The following is an 18,261-nucleotide window of genomic DNA, read 5'->3' as shown; positions in this document are numbered from 1 at the left end:
CGAGCGCATACATCCGAGCGACGCAGTTTTCGTGTTTAATGCGTGAGTTGGGGTCGGCTGACGTCATTTTGGCGTTTGTAGGCATTGTAAAGAGGATATTTAGAACCATAAACACATGATGATAACGTCATAGCACACTGACATTAAGGAGCACAAAACGGGCCCAGCTACAGAAAAAAAAATATTGCGCTCGTAAGAAATAAATACGTCTGTAACTTGTTAATTACAAAGACAAACACACCTCTGAGCATCTAAGTTTAATAGTATGTGCTGATGCATTGTTATATAGCAGGTCATTTCATATACGTCACTTGAGCAAACGCCAGTTTTTCACTTGAAAAACAAACCAAAAAACACTGCGATCAAATGCAAGCTATTGCAAGGAAACAAGTTATATCAAAATCTTCAGAACTGCCAATTCCTAAAATTGGCGATTAGTAAAAAAGATTAAAGATCGCAGGAGCTTCCTCGCTAAGAAATGCTGTGATTATTCGGTGACCCAGGGCTGAAACAAATTCCCCAAGGCCCTACATGCGCCGTATACCTTTCGTTATGATTTTCAGAAATTCAGGCTTTCAAAGGGAGCTAGAAAAATGCAAAAATTTTATCCTGAAAGCTATGTGGAGCGCAAGTTCGTCTGCTTCTTTTTGCAGGGGTTGTGGTGACGTCAGAACGCCGAGATCTGGGTGGCTGCGATTGAAGGGTAGTGGGTAGACCTAAAAGCAAGCTGCCTTGAGGCCTACCCACTATTCTTTATTCAGAACCAATCAGAGCTCGGCGTTCTGACCTCACCACAACCCCTTATTAAAAGAAGCAGACGAACTTGCGCTGCGCATATCGTAAAATCGTTGATTAGTATACCTGGGAGTTGTGTGAGTATTTATACAGCGTGTAGTTGATCAGCCATTTCAAAGTTGCGACGAGTCACTCGCTGTAGATGAGCAATTTAGCCAATGCAGTATAACCGCTAGCCTGGGGTCTATAGATCTTTAACGTGCACCACGCAGAAGTAATGCACAACCGCAGGCCGGTACGATGCTCATCCAGATCGAAACGGGCAGGGGTGGGGATTGAACTCAGGTTCCCTGGTTGATTAGTACAAAACGTAAACATCGCAGGAGCTTCCTCGCTAATAGTTTGTGATCATGCGGTTACCTGGGGCAAAAACCAATTCCCCAAGGCCCAACATGCGACGCATAGATTTCGCATCAATTCTCAGACACTCCAACGTTCAAATAAAGCTAAGAGAATGCGAAAATAGCATGCTAAATGTCTTATCGATCCTCAAACACATCCGGAAACCCGAGCACCGCTATGGCGATATTACTAATGCTGTCGCACAGGTGCTAATATCCAGAGCGATCTTGCACAAAAAGGGTATAAAGTATCATTCTTTCAGATCTTCACGTTATACCTACGTCAGAAAGCACGAAGAAGCCCTAAATCGTCGGCAAGCTGCGGCACATCATGACTCCGCGCACCGAACAAACTCGCATCCACCAGCTCTGGGCGCTGCCATCTTACCGATGACATCACGGCTCTTGAGAGGTCACGTGACGAGTCGTCACTCGGTTGCTACGGAAACCGAGCCAGCTCAGCTCGTTGCTATGGTACCGCGTGTGACCAATCGCGGTGAGAGGCGGCACAGGGAAAAGCGTGGCGCTACTCTGGCAGCTACGCTGCCATATCGAGTGGCTCTAGGCTCAGGCTGTGTCATGAACCACGTGGTAGAAGCTCGGGTGCTTTCATATCAGCGCGTGGAGGGACGACAGTGCGATTCCGGAAAGTCTTTTTCGAAGGCCGCTGACCACAATTTTTTGTCTGGAGACTTTCCCTCTTTCTTCCTTTGACGTGGATCAAGCTTTGCCGACAGCCTCAGTTGTGACCTCTCTTTTCAAATGTACGTTTGCAGTGAGTGAGCTCCTCAGCCTCGGACTTGTCACTTGTGCACCCAGTAGTTCTTTCACTTGGCAATTATATGCCATCAGTTGGGGTTTAATTTCTATTATTTATGTATACATTATGAAGACGTCCTGGAGCTCCGAACGAGTGTTTTGTGCAGATTACTTTTGCAAACACAAAAAGACTATACCAAAGCAGCGGAATTTTCGAAGTGTTGGCGAGTTGGACCTAAACTCGTTGAAGCAAATTCTTCCGCCTGACTGTTCCACCAAAGTGAGTGCGACGGACTACCTGTGCTACCATTGCTTCATGCACATCACTAAGGAGAACTCGATGCGAAGCTCAGAGCAGTGCCCTGACATATTTGTGCCAGCTGAAGAAGCAATTGAAGATCTAAATCGCAGCATACTACCTACAGATGTGTCGCCGCTGAGACAACCAAGCGTCGTAAGAAGTCGGGACAGGCCTGCCTATGTCAAGAGAAAGCAGACAGAACTGGAGCAGGTTGCTGTCAAGAATATACGCTCAAGGCTACGTATTGCGTACGACAGGGACGCACCATCGGGGTCGTCCGAACCAACATGCTCCACATGCACTGAGTGGGTGGACAACTTTCGGCAGGCCTTTGAAACCGCCACCTCTCTCCGGGAACGTTGTCAACTGCTTACACTCCTGCCGTCAACACTGACGCAGAATGAGGTTCAAAAGATGATTCCACAGGCCTCAATGTACCTCATCAGTAAATCCCGAAAACTCAAGGAAAAGCATGGCGTGTGGTATGAGCCGGATCCTTACACGAGGTGCAAGGTGAGCCCTGAGAACCTGTCTGCTGCCCTAGAGTACTTCACGAAAGACGAGCTACAATGTTCGCGCCAAAGTCCCAACCAGAAGGACGTCATCTCTGTCATGCTCAACGGAGAGAAAACGTTCGTGCCAAAGCGCTTCATGACACGCTCAATACGAGAGGCCTTCCGTATATACAAAGACAAGCATCCCGATTCCGGCGTTGGGCTAACGAAATTTTATTCGTTGCGCCCTAGATGGGTCCAATGTATTCCACACCAGGAAGTGTGCGTTTGTGTGCGCTGCGCCAATTATTATCTTTGTATTGCCGCTCTAGAGAACGTTACAGGCTCAACATTCAACACTGGTGAAATGAACTCGGCATTTCTGTGCGACCCAGCAACAGAACTGTGCCTTCAAGGAGACTGTGATCACTGCCCAAAAGGCCAGTTTCTTACACTCCAGGAACTTGATATCCCGGAGGATGAAGAGATTGTGCTTGCAACATGGGAGTCCGGCGACCTTGTGAAAAAAACTTTGCAACCTGAGACTTTCCTAAAAGTCATCCAAGTGACGGTTGGAAGTTGGGTACTTCACAACCATATCCGGCAAACGCAAGGTAAAGCGATCTACGATGAAAAATAGTGCATGCAACGCGGGAGCATTGTCTTTCATTTTGACTTTGCTGAAAACTGGACCATCGTGCTTCCTGACGAAGTGCAAGCATATCACTGGAAAAAAAAAACAAGTTTCGATATATACATGTGTAGTGACGACAAGAAAATCTACAAACAGCTTTGCCATCATCAGTGAGGACCTGTGTCACGACGCCGCTCACGCTTGCTTGGCTCTAGAAAAAGTGAAGGAGTGGGTTGAAGACAACGTTGCGGTATACTCGTACGTGACGTACGTAAGTGACGGCGCCGCCAGTCATTTCAAGAATCGCTACCAGCTTCACCAATCTGCAAAGGACGATCGCCCACAAGCCCAGTGGTTATTTTCTGCATCTGGACATGGGAAAAATGCATGTGACGGAGTTGGCGGACTCGTGAAGCACCAGGCCACGCTGAACAACCTGAGAGAACGTTCAGTAAGCGCAATTCAGACGGCCAGGACAATGGTGAGCGTTCTATCAAAGAAACTGAAAGGCGTGCATCTTGTATATCTCGACGAAAATGAGGTTGTTCGGTATCGTGAACAAAAAAAAGAAGAGTGGCTGACGGTGCGCGCCTTCCCTGGCATTCAGTCTTGGCACGCGTGGCGGCTCAGCAAGTCATCAACAGAAGGGACCTGTGACGTATATGTAGCACGGACAGTCGGATCTGCTTGGAAGCAACTTTATTAAATGGGTACAGCGAGGAAAACCTTAGCGTAAAGTGCCGAATTTGATTTCCCAAGGACTGCTCATTTTGAATGCAGGGACATCTTATTTATCACGTTTTTCTTCACGGGGTATTTAACCTACTGTTTTTGTTGGTGGTTACTAATAATTTTTATCTGATCACTATAAAAAAATCCCAAAATGTTATCCTCGAGCAGGATAAAATATATCGGCTCGCCACGATTCATTCATACACCGAGAGCATCGAAGCTGCTCCAGTTAGGCACTATGGCATCCGTCACCTGAAATTGTTTGTAATCGTAAATACACAGCCAACCTAAATATCTTACTATTATATCTTTGTTTTTGTGTGTGGAAGTACAGTTATTTATTTTACTCTAGATGTAAAATATACCGGAAGGTACAACTTCACACTGCATCATCTTTTCTCAAATCATTAGTCTCTAATATGATACCACTTTGTACGCTTATGTAAAATGCTGTATATAGTTTCTCCTCCCTTTTACTGTGTGACCGATCGCTCTTTTTATCAATGACCTCGTCTGAATAAATGTATATAAAAGATTTGTGCAAGTTTCATGAAACATGAACTACCGCTTGCGTCGCAAGTGGCTACCGGCCGCTCCGTTTTTCCCAGCCTGTCGAGCTTGCTCAGGTCACTAGTTATAGAAAACATAAATGTTGAACGGAAAACTAATTTGGAGATTTAGCTAAGGCTTTCGGCTGTACAGTTGAACGTCTTGGAGGAAACAAGTTGTCTTACAAGAAAATTTGAAAAATTTTAACAGATCTCGCGCCTCTTCGTCCTTTTGGCGTTCATCTGGAGAATTGGTGGTTAAACGTTTCATTGATAACTTAAGCATCGGTTTAAAGGGAGGCTTTGTTCATTATTTTTACGAACCGGAATTTATCTGGAACATCAAAGACTGGAGCGCCGCCTGGTGCCGTTTACCATGAAAAGGGTCTATAGGGAGTATATTCACTGGCGGCCATTGCTGGCTGTCGACACGGGCAAGTGATGAGCGCGTGTTGACAGCCAGCTTCCACAGCTCTTTTGCAAATTGCATTCCGCACCATCAAGATTGCCGGTCTTGTATAGGACACTGCTTCTTGTATAGGACACTGCTAAGTGTAGGCTTTGAAAAAGGACCCTACTTTGGGGAGTTGTTTCTTCTTTCACAGTGCGATGATGCAACATGTTTTTAATAGAAATGAATGCCGAAATAGAGTATAACAGGGTACCCAAATTTAAAAAAAATCGAAGGTGGTGTTTTTTTTTTTATTCGCATTGGAATTTTTCTTTGTTTGATTTTTTCCCCATGTTTGCCTAAATATATTGTAACTATTGTGTCACTCAGATACCTTATTTATTTTTTCAATAATAGCCATATATTAGTAAAATAATGTCTGCAAGTTATGTAATAATGATTAAATTATTTCATGAGATACAGATTTCCAAAGTTTGCCATTTGTCGTTCGAGCAGGCATGTTTGGCAATTTTTAGAAAACTAAATAAATTTTTAATAAATATTATTACTTTATATTACAAGCAAGGTGTACCCATAGTTTGTTTGTAAAAAGTTTTAAAATTCTCCTAATTTTATTGTTTTAATTATTCACTTTCAAACTTGCCCCCTCCATTCAGTGCGCGTTATTGCTACTGTCCACCTCTCCCTGCCTTACGATTTTTCTTGTCTCCAATTTTTTTTTCTGGTCAAAACTAAGTGTGGATTCGTTTATACCAGACACTAGACAATGTCATATAAAAACATCAGTTGATTTAAAAATGTCGACCAGCCACCCTTTGGTCGATCTTATCTGAAATCACCCTGAAGTTATTTGGCTACAGATGCCAAACGGTCAGATCAGGAACGTATCACATGTGACAGAGATGTTGGCAAACGTTCGAAAAACAAATATTTTTTTTTTTTTTAGAAGCGGTGGAAAAATTACAAAGGTCGTTACGCTTTGTGGAAGGCGAGCGTCTTTTGGGCGCCGGTGACATCATTGTGTGTGGCAAAATAGTTTTGCGGGTGGTGAAAATATCGTGGTGTTTGTGCTGTGCCTGGTGACCAGTGCTCTGAAACGTGAGTCGCGCATGGTGACCCGCAAGTTCCTGCAGAGCACCGTTCCCAGTAGTGATATCTCTGTGTCAGAGGCTCAGAGCTCAATGCACACCGTCGCGGTTTTAGTGCATTGCTACACGGGATCAACTTGCGCCATGGTTACTAATGAGCAGTTTCAGCATAGCGTAGCCCCAGGCTACCGTGCGGTGAGGTAGGCACGTAGACGCGCTTGAAAATAATACAATAATTTTTTCATTTTCCTTTGTAATTAAGTGAAAGCAGGTAAGCGTAGTCTGTATTTTGGAGGTGCTTGGAACAATTTGTCATGTTCCTTGTCACAGATTTTCAGCGCCTAAAATGTAAAACCATTCCCAATGTCTGTCGCTTAGTACACCGTCGCGCGAGCAGTTCTCTACTACATACTGGAAATAATAAGGTCTTCATAGATCATACGCAAGACCTTTGCACTACTAGCGAGGGCTTTTGCAGTCATGTTGAGCACAGCCGTCGGTCTGGAATGTAAATTCTTAATTAATTGTTTACTTATTGCACATGTAAAATGGAACGCTTAGATACACAAGCAAGAATGTTTTTAGGCACAGGACACCCTTAACTTGCTCGCAAACGGCACCCACCTTGCTAGTGTAGGGATAGCTCTGTTCGGTGACGAGACCTCCTCCGGTCTTGATATACTCAAAGGCAGCGTCCACGTGACCACCGCAGCAGCCCCGGTTCCCGAAGTCTCCGGAACAGTCGTTCAGGTTTTGTTCGCTCAGAGAGACCAGCTTTCCTGTCTTAATGAAATACTGGCCTTCGAGCGCTCCAGTCTGTCGAGAAAAGGCGAAACAAAATCCAGTTGCCTGAGGGCGTATTCACTGGCGGCCATAGCTGTGTGCTTAGCTGCTTAGCGCGTGCTGATGGCGTGCTTTCCCAGGGATTTTGAAATGTGCATTTCACACCATGAAAATTACTGGTCTTAAGAACCTATAATTGTGAGCTCGTTCTGAGAATCCTCAGTGAGCAGCCTACTCAATATAGTGTATAGCCGTTTCCCGGTGTGTTTTACAGTGTACAGTGTAAACAGACTGTTTTAGTGTTCACAAATATGAACAGCTGCTTGCGTCCCAAGCGGCTTGCGGTCGCTCCGTGTTGCAAGCCTGTCGTGCTTGCTTACGTCAACAGTGCTAGGAAGCAAAAATGCTACACGGACAGCAAAGTTGGAGATTTAACGAGGGCCTTCGGCTGTACAATTTAAGGTCTTGGATAAGGCAAGTTGGTTTAAAGGAATATTAGAAACATTTGAACAGATCTCGCGCTTCTTCGTTCTTTTGGCGTTCATCACCAAACGCTGTTTACAAACATGAACTACCGCTTGCGTCGCAAGTGGCTACCGGCCGCTCCGTTTTTCCCAGCCTGTCGAGCTTGCTCAGGTCACTAGTTATAGAAAACATAAATGTTGAACGGAAAACTAATTTGGAGATTTAGCTAAGGCTTTCGGCTGTACAGTTGAACGTCTTGGAGGAAACAAGTTGTCTTACAAGAAAATTTGAAAATTTTTAACAGATCTCGCGCCTCTTCGTCCTTTTGGCGTTCATCTGGAGAATTGGTGGTTAAACGTTTCATTGATAACTTAAGCATCGGTTTAAAGGGAGGCTTTGTTCATTATTTTTACGAACCGGAATTTATCTGGAACATCAAAGACTGGAGCGCCGCCTGGTGCCGTTTACCATGAAAAGGGTCTATAGGGAGTATATTCACTGGCGGCCATTGCTGGCTGTCGACACGGGCAAGTGATGAGCGCGTGTTGACAGCCAGCTTCCACAGCTCTTTTGCAAATTGCATTCCGCACCATCAAGATTGCCGGTCTTAGCAGTCTGTTAATGTGAGCTTGTTCTAAGCATGCGTTCTAAACATCGCCTTCGAATATGGTGTCCAGTGAATAACCTCTGGGAGTGGACCCGAATATACTACAAATACAAATTCGCTCCGATTGAGGGGAGAGCAATTAGAGACAAAGGCAGCTAGCATTTTCATCTACCACTAATCCTTCCAATCAGAGATCAGCGTTCTAATGTCCACCGCATGCTCTCCTCTTCTCCTCTCCTTCAATTTCTTTACGTATACGGCGAGCAAGTTTTCCGAAATGCGTCTTTGGAGCATCGAAACGCAAGGAGGAGCATGCCAATCAAAGGGAAACATAGAGAATGCTCGGGCAACGCGTGATAAATATACAGCCAAGTTCACGGGATCATTGGTCGGGGGCAGAACAAAAGCAGACAAACTTGCAGGCCGTATAAATCATTCGCGGCAAAGACTTTTGACGAGTGTCACTTATGTTTCTACATGAGGTGCGTTTTCTTGCTCTTTTTTTCAAAGCGACGAACATGCGCGTGCTGGGTTGGGATGATCTCAGGGTGGGATGTGATTTTGTTAATTAATGTAAAAATTGTGTCGTGCTCACGAACGGCAGGGAGGTCTTTCAATTGATCTGCCTCCAACCATAGCCTCCTCTATTGGGGAGGAGATCGAACAGTCACGCCACTAGCGGCATGCTGCAGCTGTGTGGACAACAAACCTAATTTTATTGTTTGTTGTTGATCAGAGAAATCGAAGATGACGATTTGAAGGCCGCTCCTCGTGCGTCTAAAGCGCTGGTCAAAGCGAAGCGCTCGTGCCCAGACCGTGTCAGTCAAGTAAAAGAAAAAAAAGGAAGAAAAGAGGGAAGGGTGTATGAGGGAGTGCGCCGGTGATATCAAGATCTGGACGCTGGCACTAAGGAAAGGTAACTAAATCTATATGAATATGTCCAGTTTGGCCTCATAGATAAAATCCAGGAGACCTTTCAAGACTCTTCGTCTGCCACTCTCGGAGCCTGGTGGATGTGTCCACCCCTCCATAGATGCGATGTCTGTTGGTCAATGTTTTGCCCTTGTGTCTTTGTACTCTGGACACTCCCCCACCAAGTGAAAAATGTCTGCCTTGACGCCCATGTTGCACTTGGAGCACGTTCCGGATCTTTTTCCTTGGCTCCAAGATGCGATGCGCGCTGGTGTTAGTGCGGTGTCCGTCCTCACTCGAGTCAGAACTCTCGCCCGTCTTCCAAAACCCGTGCAAGGGAGCGGGTCTGGGTTTTCGGGGAGCTTCTCTTCGAGTTTTGCTAGATAGTCTTCTCAGATCTTGGCCCGAACCTCGCCTGGATCATATTCTTGTGGTTCCCAGTTGGCCTGTGCCCGATCGCGAGCGTGGCCGTACCCGTGGTCATGTTTTGATGCAGGTATGTCGTCCGAACCGCGGGAAAGAATAAGTGACGCGCGGGCCAGGCGATATACCTGTTCGTTGCCGGGTATGCCCGCGTGACCGGGAACCCATGCAATTCTAGTGGTGGTGCCTCTTGAAGCTAGTTGAGAAGCAAGTTTCTTTATCGAGCGGACTATCCGGCTTGGACTGTTCCTTATTCTACATTCCTTCACCGCCTCTTGTGAATCTGTAAATATCCGGAGATTCGTTGTTAGCGGGTCGGGGAGTGCGAGGACCGTCTCGAGGGCGAGGCGGATTGCTCTGAGTTCTCCCCCTTTGGTCGAGGCGCCTTCGGGGAGCTGCGGGTAGCGCTGATTTGTAGGGCAGGGATGGCTACAGCTGCCGTCTTCAGGGTGACGGGGCCGTCTAGCGATGCGGTGTCCGTGTAGGCAGCCATGATGCAACTCGGATCCCATGCTTCTACCGTCTTGGTGTGCGCCTTGGCTTTAGGTGTTAGCTGCTTGGTGTCCCCTCTGCGTCTACTAGGCTTGTTGTCGGTGATCTCCGCGAGGTCTTCCCATGGTGGAAGTTGCTCGGGTAGTTCTGGGAGGTTCTCCGTGGGCATGTGGAGAAGCTTCATAATCTCTCTGCCTTGTCCAGTAAGCTTGAGGCGCTCACTGTGAGCAACCGTGCGGGCCGTCACTACATCATGGAGATTGTTGATACCGGCTTGTTCCAGCAGTTTGCCGAGGGGGGTAAACTTAGGAAGGCCGGTAATTACACGCATTGCTTGATAGTTTAAGGTTTCCAGTTTCTGCCACTTTCCCTTGTTGAGCCAGTAGTGGCGGGCTCCGTAGACCACGCGCGAGACTACGAGGGCTTTGACCTTCCGTTTGTCTATGTTTTCAGTCGCGCCTCCTCTTGCGCTGCCTATACGCCTGACTGCGTTGAGCGCAGAGTTGCAGTACTTGATTGTAGAGAAAGCTGTACCAATGCACGAGGCACGTGCAACGTGCAGCCCTTAGGAAGATCATGGCGGCACAGCGCAGCACTGAGCTAGATTTCAGACGCCATGTTCTCCCGAGAAGTGGCGCGCTGCACTTGTCTTGGACATTTCCACAACAACGAATGACGCCACTTTTCTTAGGTAAGAGGGGCTTTACACGAGTCTAGAGTGCCTTCATACACACGCGCGCCTTTGCTTGAGTGGTGACATCTCAGCCATTTTTCCGCTCAATTGTTTTTCATGCCTTTTTAAGTGCGCGCAATCCGGTGTCACTCAGCTCGAGCACGTAGCTTTGGCTAATGCATAGACGCCATTTTACCGCCCAAGTCATGCACCGAGTGCGCGAGAGCGTCACGCGCTGGCACATTCAGTGCAACAATGGATGTCTTCACCCTGAGACAGACAGACATGCAGGCACCCTACAAGAGTCACGTAACGGGCGCCCCGCTGCGGTGAGACGCCTAAACGCACTTGTCCCGAGCGATAGAATGTCCACTCGTGCTTCTAGCGTTCCTCGTGCCACCGCTTGTCTTGTCATCGGGTTTGAAGACCATGATTCGGGTCCTCGCCGCTGCAAAAACTGTGCGGTGAACACCAGACTCCCAGAGAAATGCTTCTATGTTACCAGATCCTCGCGCTCCAAATCTGCGACCAGGCACTCTATGGCTCCTTCATTGAACTGCTAGGCTTTGTGAGTATAGAGGTGGCTATGCTCCACCGTATACGCTTCGTGCCTTCGTTAACACTTGGGCATCTCGTTTCGGCAGTTAGCTTCGGGGTTAGCGCTTCGGCGCTAACCCCGAAGCGCTTCGGCGGTTAGCGCCGAAGCGCTAAAGAACAGAAGCTTCCACTTAGAGGAACAGCACACAAAGAACAAATTTAATATGGCGAAGACATACTTTACAGGGCGAGGACCAGCGCACCCTGGTGGTGCGAATGGGTAACTGTTACATTGCTTCAGACATACCTACTTACCTGCCTACTTATCATCGGTTGTGTTGACAACAAGTTCGATGGTGCGTTTAAAAAGCGCAGGGGAAGCTAGGAACCATCGCGTTCTTTAAAAGGGGGGGGGGGGGGGGGGGAATGCAACGATTTCCGGACTTCGGTCAAACATTTGTGGAAGTTGCCCTCTGATAATTTTAAAGTAAAGAACAAAAAACCGATTTCGCCTGCGTGTCCTAACTGTTGTATATATATATATATATATATATATATATATATATTGGCATTTCTGGCGCTCCTCAACTCACTCCCAGTCAGTGTTGCGGAATGGGCACCCCCCTTCCATTCCAATTCCATTCCGGGGAATTAGAGCTTGCGATAATTCAATTCCTTTCAACTCCTAGGAATGGGGACACTGGGCCCATTCCCACTCCTGGAATGATTGAATCGTTCCATTCCATTCCTCTAATTCCTAAACGTAAAAATTGTTAGAGCTGACATTATCAAACGCATAAACAATTGCAACAAAATGCAAAATGCCTAAAAAAGCACTGATTTTACTCAGTGGAGCACTGGTGGCACAAAGTGTTTGTTTAGATTGTACTGCAAACATCGAGAAAGCCCTTTGATATGTCGATGCTTGTTTAAAACATCAGTCTTTCGATCACGTACGGCTCCCAACAAACAGCAAAACGTAAATCCACTAATTTTGTTTGGCAAACCTTTTTTTTGCATTTGTCGTCTAGGGCATACGCGGCCAGCGTGTTTGTTTGATAAGACCATGAAAATATCCAGTTCATGCGTGGCGCAGAAATAGGCTATATTAAGTACTGTATTCTTAGAATACCTGCACAACAATACGGCTAGAACGCTGCTCGAAGCGACTCTATGTACAGTGGCAGGAACACATCCTCTGACAAAGTGCAACCTCTACGGCGCAGCACGAGAGACCATGTCACGAAACAGTTTTTCTGCAGGTCTAATCAGTTCGGTCACGCGACAAGAGCGGTGACGACAATCTACTTCACCTTACGATGGACCGTAACAGACAGCACGAGAGCCATCGAAACCAATCCAGTGCCTTCTGAGTGTCGCGTGACCCTGGGGCGCATCAACGCGCCGTGCGTGTTGTCCACCTCACGGTGCTGGATTGCCTGGGGTGACTCGTAGCGTCCGCAGCGGTCCCTCACAAGGTGAAACAAAGTAGGCAGAGTCTAAATTCAAAGGAAATGAGCGGGAATCCGCTAGCTTGCCTGTAACCGTAATCTACTTGAATGTAAAACATATAACACAGAAAACAAGCATCGGAACAACGACCAAGTAAAAGGCGGACTTACACGTAAAAATGCAGAATAATAATAATAAAAAAAAAAAAAAAACAGTGTCTGAGCAAAGCGCAAGAGGAAAAGAGAAAAGCGAATCTTGCTTTGTTTTATTGCCGAAGCGAACCCACAGTTCGCACTTCAAAGGAGTGCGCGCGAATGAACATGGAAGGCAGCAGGTTTGGCCGCCTGCTAAACAACGCTCCTCGAACTATAAGAAAACAAGAACTGATCATCTTTCGGCGGCGCGCGAGTCAACGAGTTATCAGAGCTCTGCGGGTTGTGAGTCGTCCCCCGCTCTCAGATCTGTCTGTGCGTGCGTGTATTCTCCATGCCTTCGTTTCTTTTGCTTGGTGCTTGGTTTCTTGTTTCGCTCGCTCTCGTGTAACGCCAGTAAAGCCCGTCGCCTGCGCGAAAGGCGCCACCGCCACCCCCCCCCCCCCCCCTTCCCTCCCCCCTCTGCTCTTTGCTTTGAAGCTTCTTTTTTGTATTGCATTTTTTGCGTATAAGTCTGTTAGAGCTCCACGTGGGTTAGCTGTTTCCCGCCCGCTCATTTTATTTCTGAGCAACTGGCTCGCTGACTGGCTCAAATTCGCTAACCGTAAACACTAAAAAAAAAAAAAAAAAAAAGAAGAAGAACTGGGCTTATTCCATTCCCATTCCATTCCGAAAAAAGGCATCTAGTTCCATTCGCATTACATTCCCCTCAACGCTGCCGCCATTCCATTCCCATTCCATTCCGGTGTCGCAAAAAATTGGAATGATTCCGGAATCATTCCAACTCCGGAGTGGCAACTCCGCAACACTGCTCCCGGTCATGGTATTGAATCGAACCCGAACCGTAAACCGAAAATCGATAAAAAAACTATTTTCGCGCGAACCGGAGTTGAACCGGAACGAAATAATTTCTTTGTTCCGGAGCGGAACCGATATGTTTTCCGTGAAGTTTTCGGTTCATACGCGAAGTCAGGTCACGTGAAAAGTGCGTGGCGAAAAACACAATAACCTAAAAAGTAAATCGAAAATTGCAACAACAACGAAAAAATATTTTCGCGCAAACTGGAGTTGAACCGGACTGAAATGATTATTTTTTCGTTCCTGGAAAACTGATCAATTATTTTCGCGGTGTTTAAATCATGCAGGAAATCAAAAAGCGAGGAAAATAGAAGCGGAAAGCTCTGTAAAGGTTAATTATCAGGTTTTCACATAACAATCGTCTTCATAATTTAAAAAGTTCGTCTCGAAATTTAAAACGGAATGCGCACAGTAACTATAAATTCTCCGGGACTTCTGGTCTCATGTATTTCTTTAACAAGTGACCACATTCGTTCCAACCTTTTCTTGGGGACCGGAAATGGTTCATTAAAGACAATTTATCACAAGGACATACCCAATTCGTACGTCAGTAAAAGTGACCAATTAATGAACCTGCTTGGTGGCAAAACGGTGAGTTGGGCTAGTTAAATTTTCAACTCACACCAAACGCAAAAAAAAAAAAAATGCGAGGACAGAGAGAGGTATAGACAACATGCCTAGAGTTTTCTATACCTCTCTTTGTCATTGTTTTCTTTTTTTGCGTTCAGTTCAATATCTGTTTGGAGTTTCTTGTCTTCAATTTTGTAGAGTTATGTACAATTTACTTTAAACGCGTTGATTTCATCAAGGCGTTCAATCTCAACGTCAGCCAGGTATACTGCGTCACGATAGACAACGGTGCAACATGGTGAAAGCTGTGTGTCTCCTCGGTGAAATGGACGAAACATTTTCTGACTCCGAAGAAGAGGTCGGCTCCAGTAACCCTAAAGTTAAGTCTCACGCTCTGCGGTCTCTCGTGGAGAATCCTGAGAGCGCACTCTCTGATGATTCCGGCTTGCTAGAAGGGATGAGGTGCGCCGCTCACACGCTGCAGCTGGCAGTTAGTAACGCCTTGAAAGGCTAGGAATGCGGGCACACTGTTGAAGAAAGCCGTAAGCTTGTTAAGAGAGTACGTGTTCAATCTGTTCTGTCCCTGATCAGAAAGCTAGGGTTGAAGAAACGAGTGCCTTTTTTTTTTCAACGCTGTGAATGTCCACGCTGCATATGCTCACGCCTTGAACTAAGAGGCTTCGCTGGAGGTTTCAACTCAAAAGAAGAAAGCTCCAGGTGGGCTGAAGGCGTGTTCCCGGAAGTCGAAATGCTCGCAGTATCGCTTCGCCCGGCAGAGTGGCGACGAAGACATTGCAGAAGGAACAGCTCACTGTAGGAGAGTTTTACGGAGCATGGCTGAGCGGTCCCATGGAACCTTCGAAGATATCGTCGCCGTTATGAAAGGCCTTGGTCCAGTCAATGAAAAAAAGGGAGCGTAAACTCCTTGACACGGATGTTTTCTGTGGAGCAGTGTCCATGGATCCCCGCTACCGCCTTCTTTCGCCACTGAGCAAACGTACCGGGCCACGTTGCATTTGACAAAGACTTGGAGGCGGATCACAGCTCTGCAATGGGAGTAAGATTCTACCATTTCTTCCGAAACTACGGCGGTTCCAGAAAATCCGGAAGTCGCCCTTGCAGCGCTCCTCAAGGAAAGGGAGGTTGAGGCTGGCGTACACGTTCGAGGTACCAGTAGCCCACTTGATATACCTTTCCTCCTAGAAATGCTAGACAAAGAGGCGCAGCTTTCAAGGGAGGCTAACGTGTTGCAGCTTTGGGAGGAAAGAAGGGAACGCACTCCAGAACTCTACGTATTGGCGTAAGTAACTCTGTGAGTGACTGCGACCCAGGTCAGCGTGGAGCGAGCCTTTTCCGCGCTGAAGTTGATCTTATAGTCTCAGAGGTGCCGTCTTTCTCCGGATATGCTTGACGACGTCTTGCTTTTTGGCCAGCTGCCTGACATTGAACGGCGCTTTCACGCACGTCCTTAGGTGCCCCAGCACTAGCTCGTTCGTTCCACAGTAATGTGAGCCTTTGCTTTTTATGTGCAACTCTTTTATAAAATATGCAGAGTTTATATTTTTTTTTTGCCGTCAATTGTTTTTGTAGCATATAACTATGAACCGGTTCCAACCGGTTTGAACCTTTATTTTTTCACTCCGGAGTTGTAGCGGAGCTGAACCGTTTTTCCTGAACCGGAACGAAAAACGGAACGAAAAACATTTCGGTTCGACACCCTGCTCCCAGGACGCTTCTTCTCCCTCTCTCTGTTGACAATAGCGGGCGTTATGCTACAGCTTAGTTCCGAGCGAGGTCACGTAAGCTTTTCGCCCTAGTACCTTCGGCTGCCACTCACGGCTGCAGGTGGGGGAAAAAGCTCGACTTTTGCTTTGCAATTATGCAGCGGAATCGCGCCATTTTTTAATAAAGGAGATGTTTTCTGTATACTCCGGGACACGATAAAGAACGTAAAAATGACGAGATGCAAAATATTTTTATCTTAAAACCGTTGCCTTAAAACCTTTTTTTTTTGTGGGTGTGGAATTGACTCACAGCGCTGAAAGCCCAGCAAGATCCGCAACGCCTTTGATTCTTGACTGGCGTTACAGCACCCTTCACTCTCCAGTCCACTGATTCCGGCAGGGGGGAATCCTGCGCGTCAGCAGGCGGCTCTAGGCGTGGTGAAGGCTGCCCAACAAACTTCTTCCCTCTGTAGCCGTTACGCAAACGAACGAACTCTTTTTGCGGCTGCGGAGGAAGGATAAACACATATATGACGACCATTTCTACTGTCGGAAGTTTTTCGGTACATTTAACATTGTTCTTGTCGATGTTCGGCAGAAAGCATGTCGGAAGCAAGCATTACAACAAATTATGTTTTATCAGCTGCAAAGAGAAAAAAGCACAAACACACATTGCAGAGTTACACAATGTTTAAAACCACTTATAGAGAGCATTCTCGTTTCATTTTTCTCAAAATACACCCGTTAGATTTTTTTTTAAGAGTGTTTTTTTGTTGTTTGCGTAAATAAATACTTCATTCCAGTAAGCTGAAGCTCCGTGAGACTGATAGACGTGCTGCGCTGCGAAGTTCTACACAACAAACGCGTGACCAAGAATTGAAAGGAAAAGGATGGGTTACATTGAGATGAGGAGAAACACAACGAACACTAATGGGCGCAGACTATACTCCGTTTCACCTTATGTTCCCTATTGAAAATTCCATCAAGATACGTAAATTGGGACACTGACTGCCAGTCAGCAGCCTTGGTGGAACATGATGGACCATCAGACGTCATCTGATGGTCCATGAGATGACGTCTGACTGCCACTGCCAAGGGAATTTCATCAACAAGGGCAGCACTTATACAAGAGTAAAGCTAAACGCACTCATAAATATCGCCAAATGCCTCGATAAAACAAAATGGTCGAGAAAAAAAAAAGAAAAAAAAGCAGGACCACAGCGGATCGAACCCGCGACCACTTGCGTACAAATCGGACACCTTAACCCCTATACTATGCCATCGTCTTTTCTCTTTTTTTTTCTTTATTACATGGAAGTTATAGAACAAGAGAGAGTACATCAGCCAAAAAGCATCCACACAGGCAAACGAGCACAGTAATATACAGATAAAGATGAAATGCTGTTTACAGAGAGGATTCAATCCACAGTCAACAATAGGCCTCTTTAACGCTGATGTCTTGATTAGATTATTATACAAAACTTAAGAAATGATCATCAAATCTTTCAAAACCTATTGACACACAGAACGCATCCAAAGTCCTTAAAATCACAGAGCTATATACATATATAACGGAGGGGTTGACAATGGGCAAACAAGCAAAATCTTAAAAAATCTGGTAGACCTGTGCAGGCGTCTAACAGTAGAAACCAATCAGGCTGGGATGACTGTGCCGCGTAAACACTGCGCAGCTGAGCCATATTCTCCACAAAAATAGATTTTGTGGTGCGTGGCGCTTCCGCGTTTCTACCTATCATTCCACATCTCCACAGACTGTGGAGGCCTAAAATTACAAATATGTCGTAAGGAACAGTTTCCCCTTTTGAGAATGGAAGGAAACAAATAGTTTGATCAGTGATGTCGAGGTCTTTCTTTAGTGTTCGTTGAAACACATCCCAGAAAAAAAAGGCGTCATTACAGTAAATGAAGCAGTGTTCTATGGTTTCTGGCTTATTGCATAGCCTACAGTTAACCGTCCACGGCACAAATATCCCTCTACTATGAAGCCAAGTTTTAACGGGCAAGGTCGAAGTGTGCAGTTTGAAAAAAAAAAAAACGACTTGGTTGATGGTGGAACAGACATCTTCTTTACTCTGTAAAGGACATCATCTTGGGGATCGACAGGAAAGTGACTTCGGTAAAGCGGGATGGGAAAAATGCTTTCGATTATCGCTGCTGATAGTTCCTTGCGTGTAACATTAAGTAAATATTTTAATGAGAAACGTGTCTTCAAGAATTCAATCGTGTCCGCTACCTCTTTTAGGAAGCCCCAAGGACTTCCCTGAAAGGAATCATCACTGGATACAATTAAATAATTTAAACTTGTGGCCAGTCGTAACTGAAGAACGGTTTTGAGGAAGAGATGGTCGGCATTCTTAAAAAAAAAAAAAAAAGGATACTAATTGCCGAACAAATAGATGAGACAGACTTAGTCCCCCTGCCTCCAGGGGAAGGAAAAGGTTGTCCCTTCTGAGAGGCTCCCACGACGAACGCCAAATAAATGTCGCAA

The 18,261-nt window shown here is 46.1% G+C and overlaps 1 protein-coding gene across 1 annotated transcript in view; it reads right to left on the bottom strand.

Annotated features, from left to right (window-relative positions):
- Positions 1-18,261, bottom strand: part of LOC120841081 (procathepsin L-like) — a 54,040-nt gene that overhangs the window by 27,000 nt on the left and 8,779 nt on the right. Inside the window, exons 3-4 of the mRNA XM_040211908.2 lie at positions 16,063-16,257; positions 6,729-6,920 (exon numbers count right to left, since the gene is read on the bottom strand). Coding sequence (XP_040067842.1) covers positions 6,729-6,920; positions 16,063-16,257 — 387 coding nt within the window. The remainder of the gene's footprint in view (positions 1-6,728; positions 6,921-16,062; positions 16,258-18,261) is intronic.

This window comes from Ixodes scapularis, unplaced genomic scaffold (genome assembly GCF_016920785.2).
Source record: "Ixodes scapularis isolate PalLabHiFi unplaced genomic scaffold, ASM1692078v2 PGA_scaffold2__306_contigs__length_199485367, whole genome shotgun sequence".
NCBI classification, from domain to species: Eukaryota; Metazoa; Arthropoda; class Arachnida; order Ixodida; family Ixodidae; genus Ixodes; species Ixodes scapularis.
This window is presented reverse-complemented; position numbering and strand designations above follow the sequence as displayed.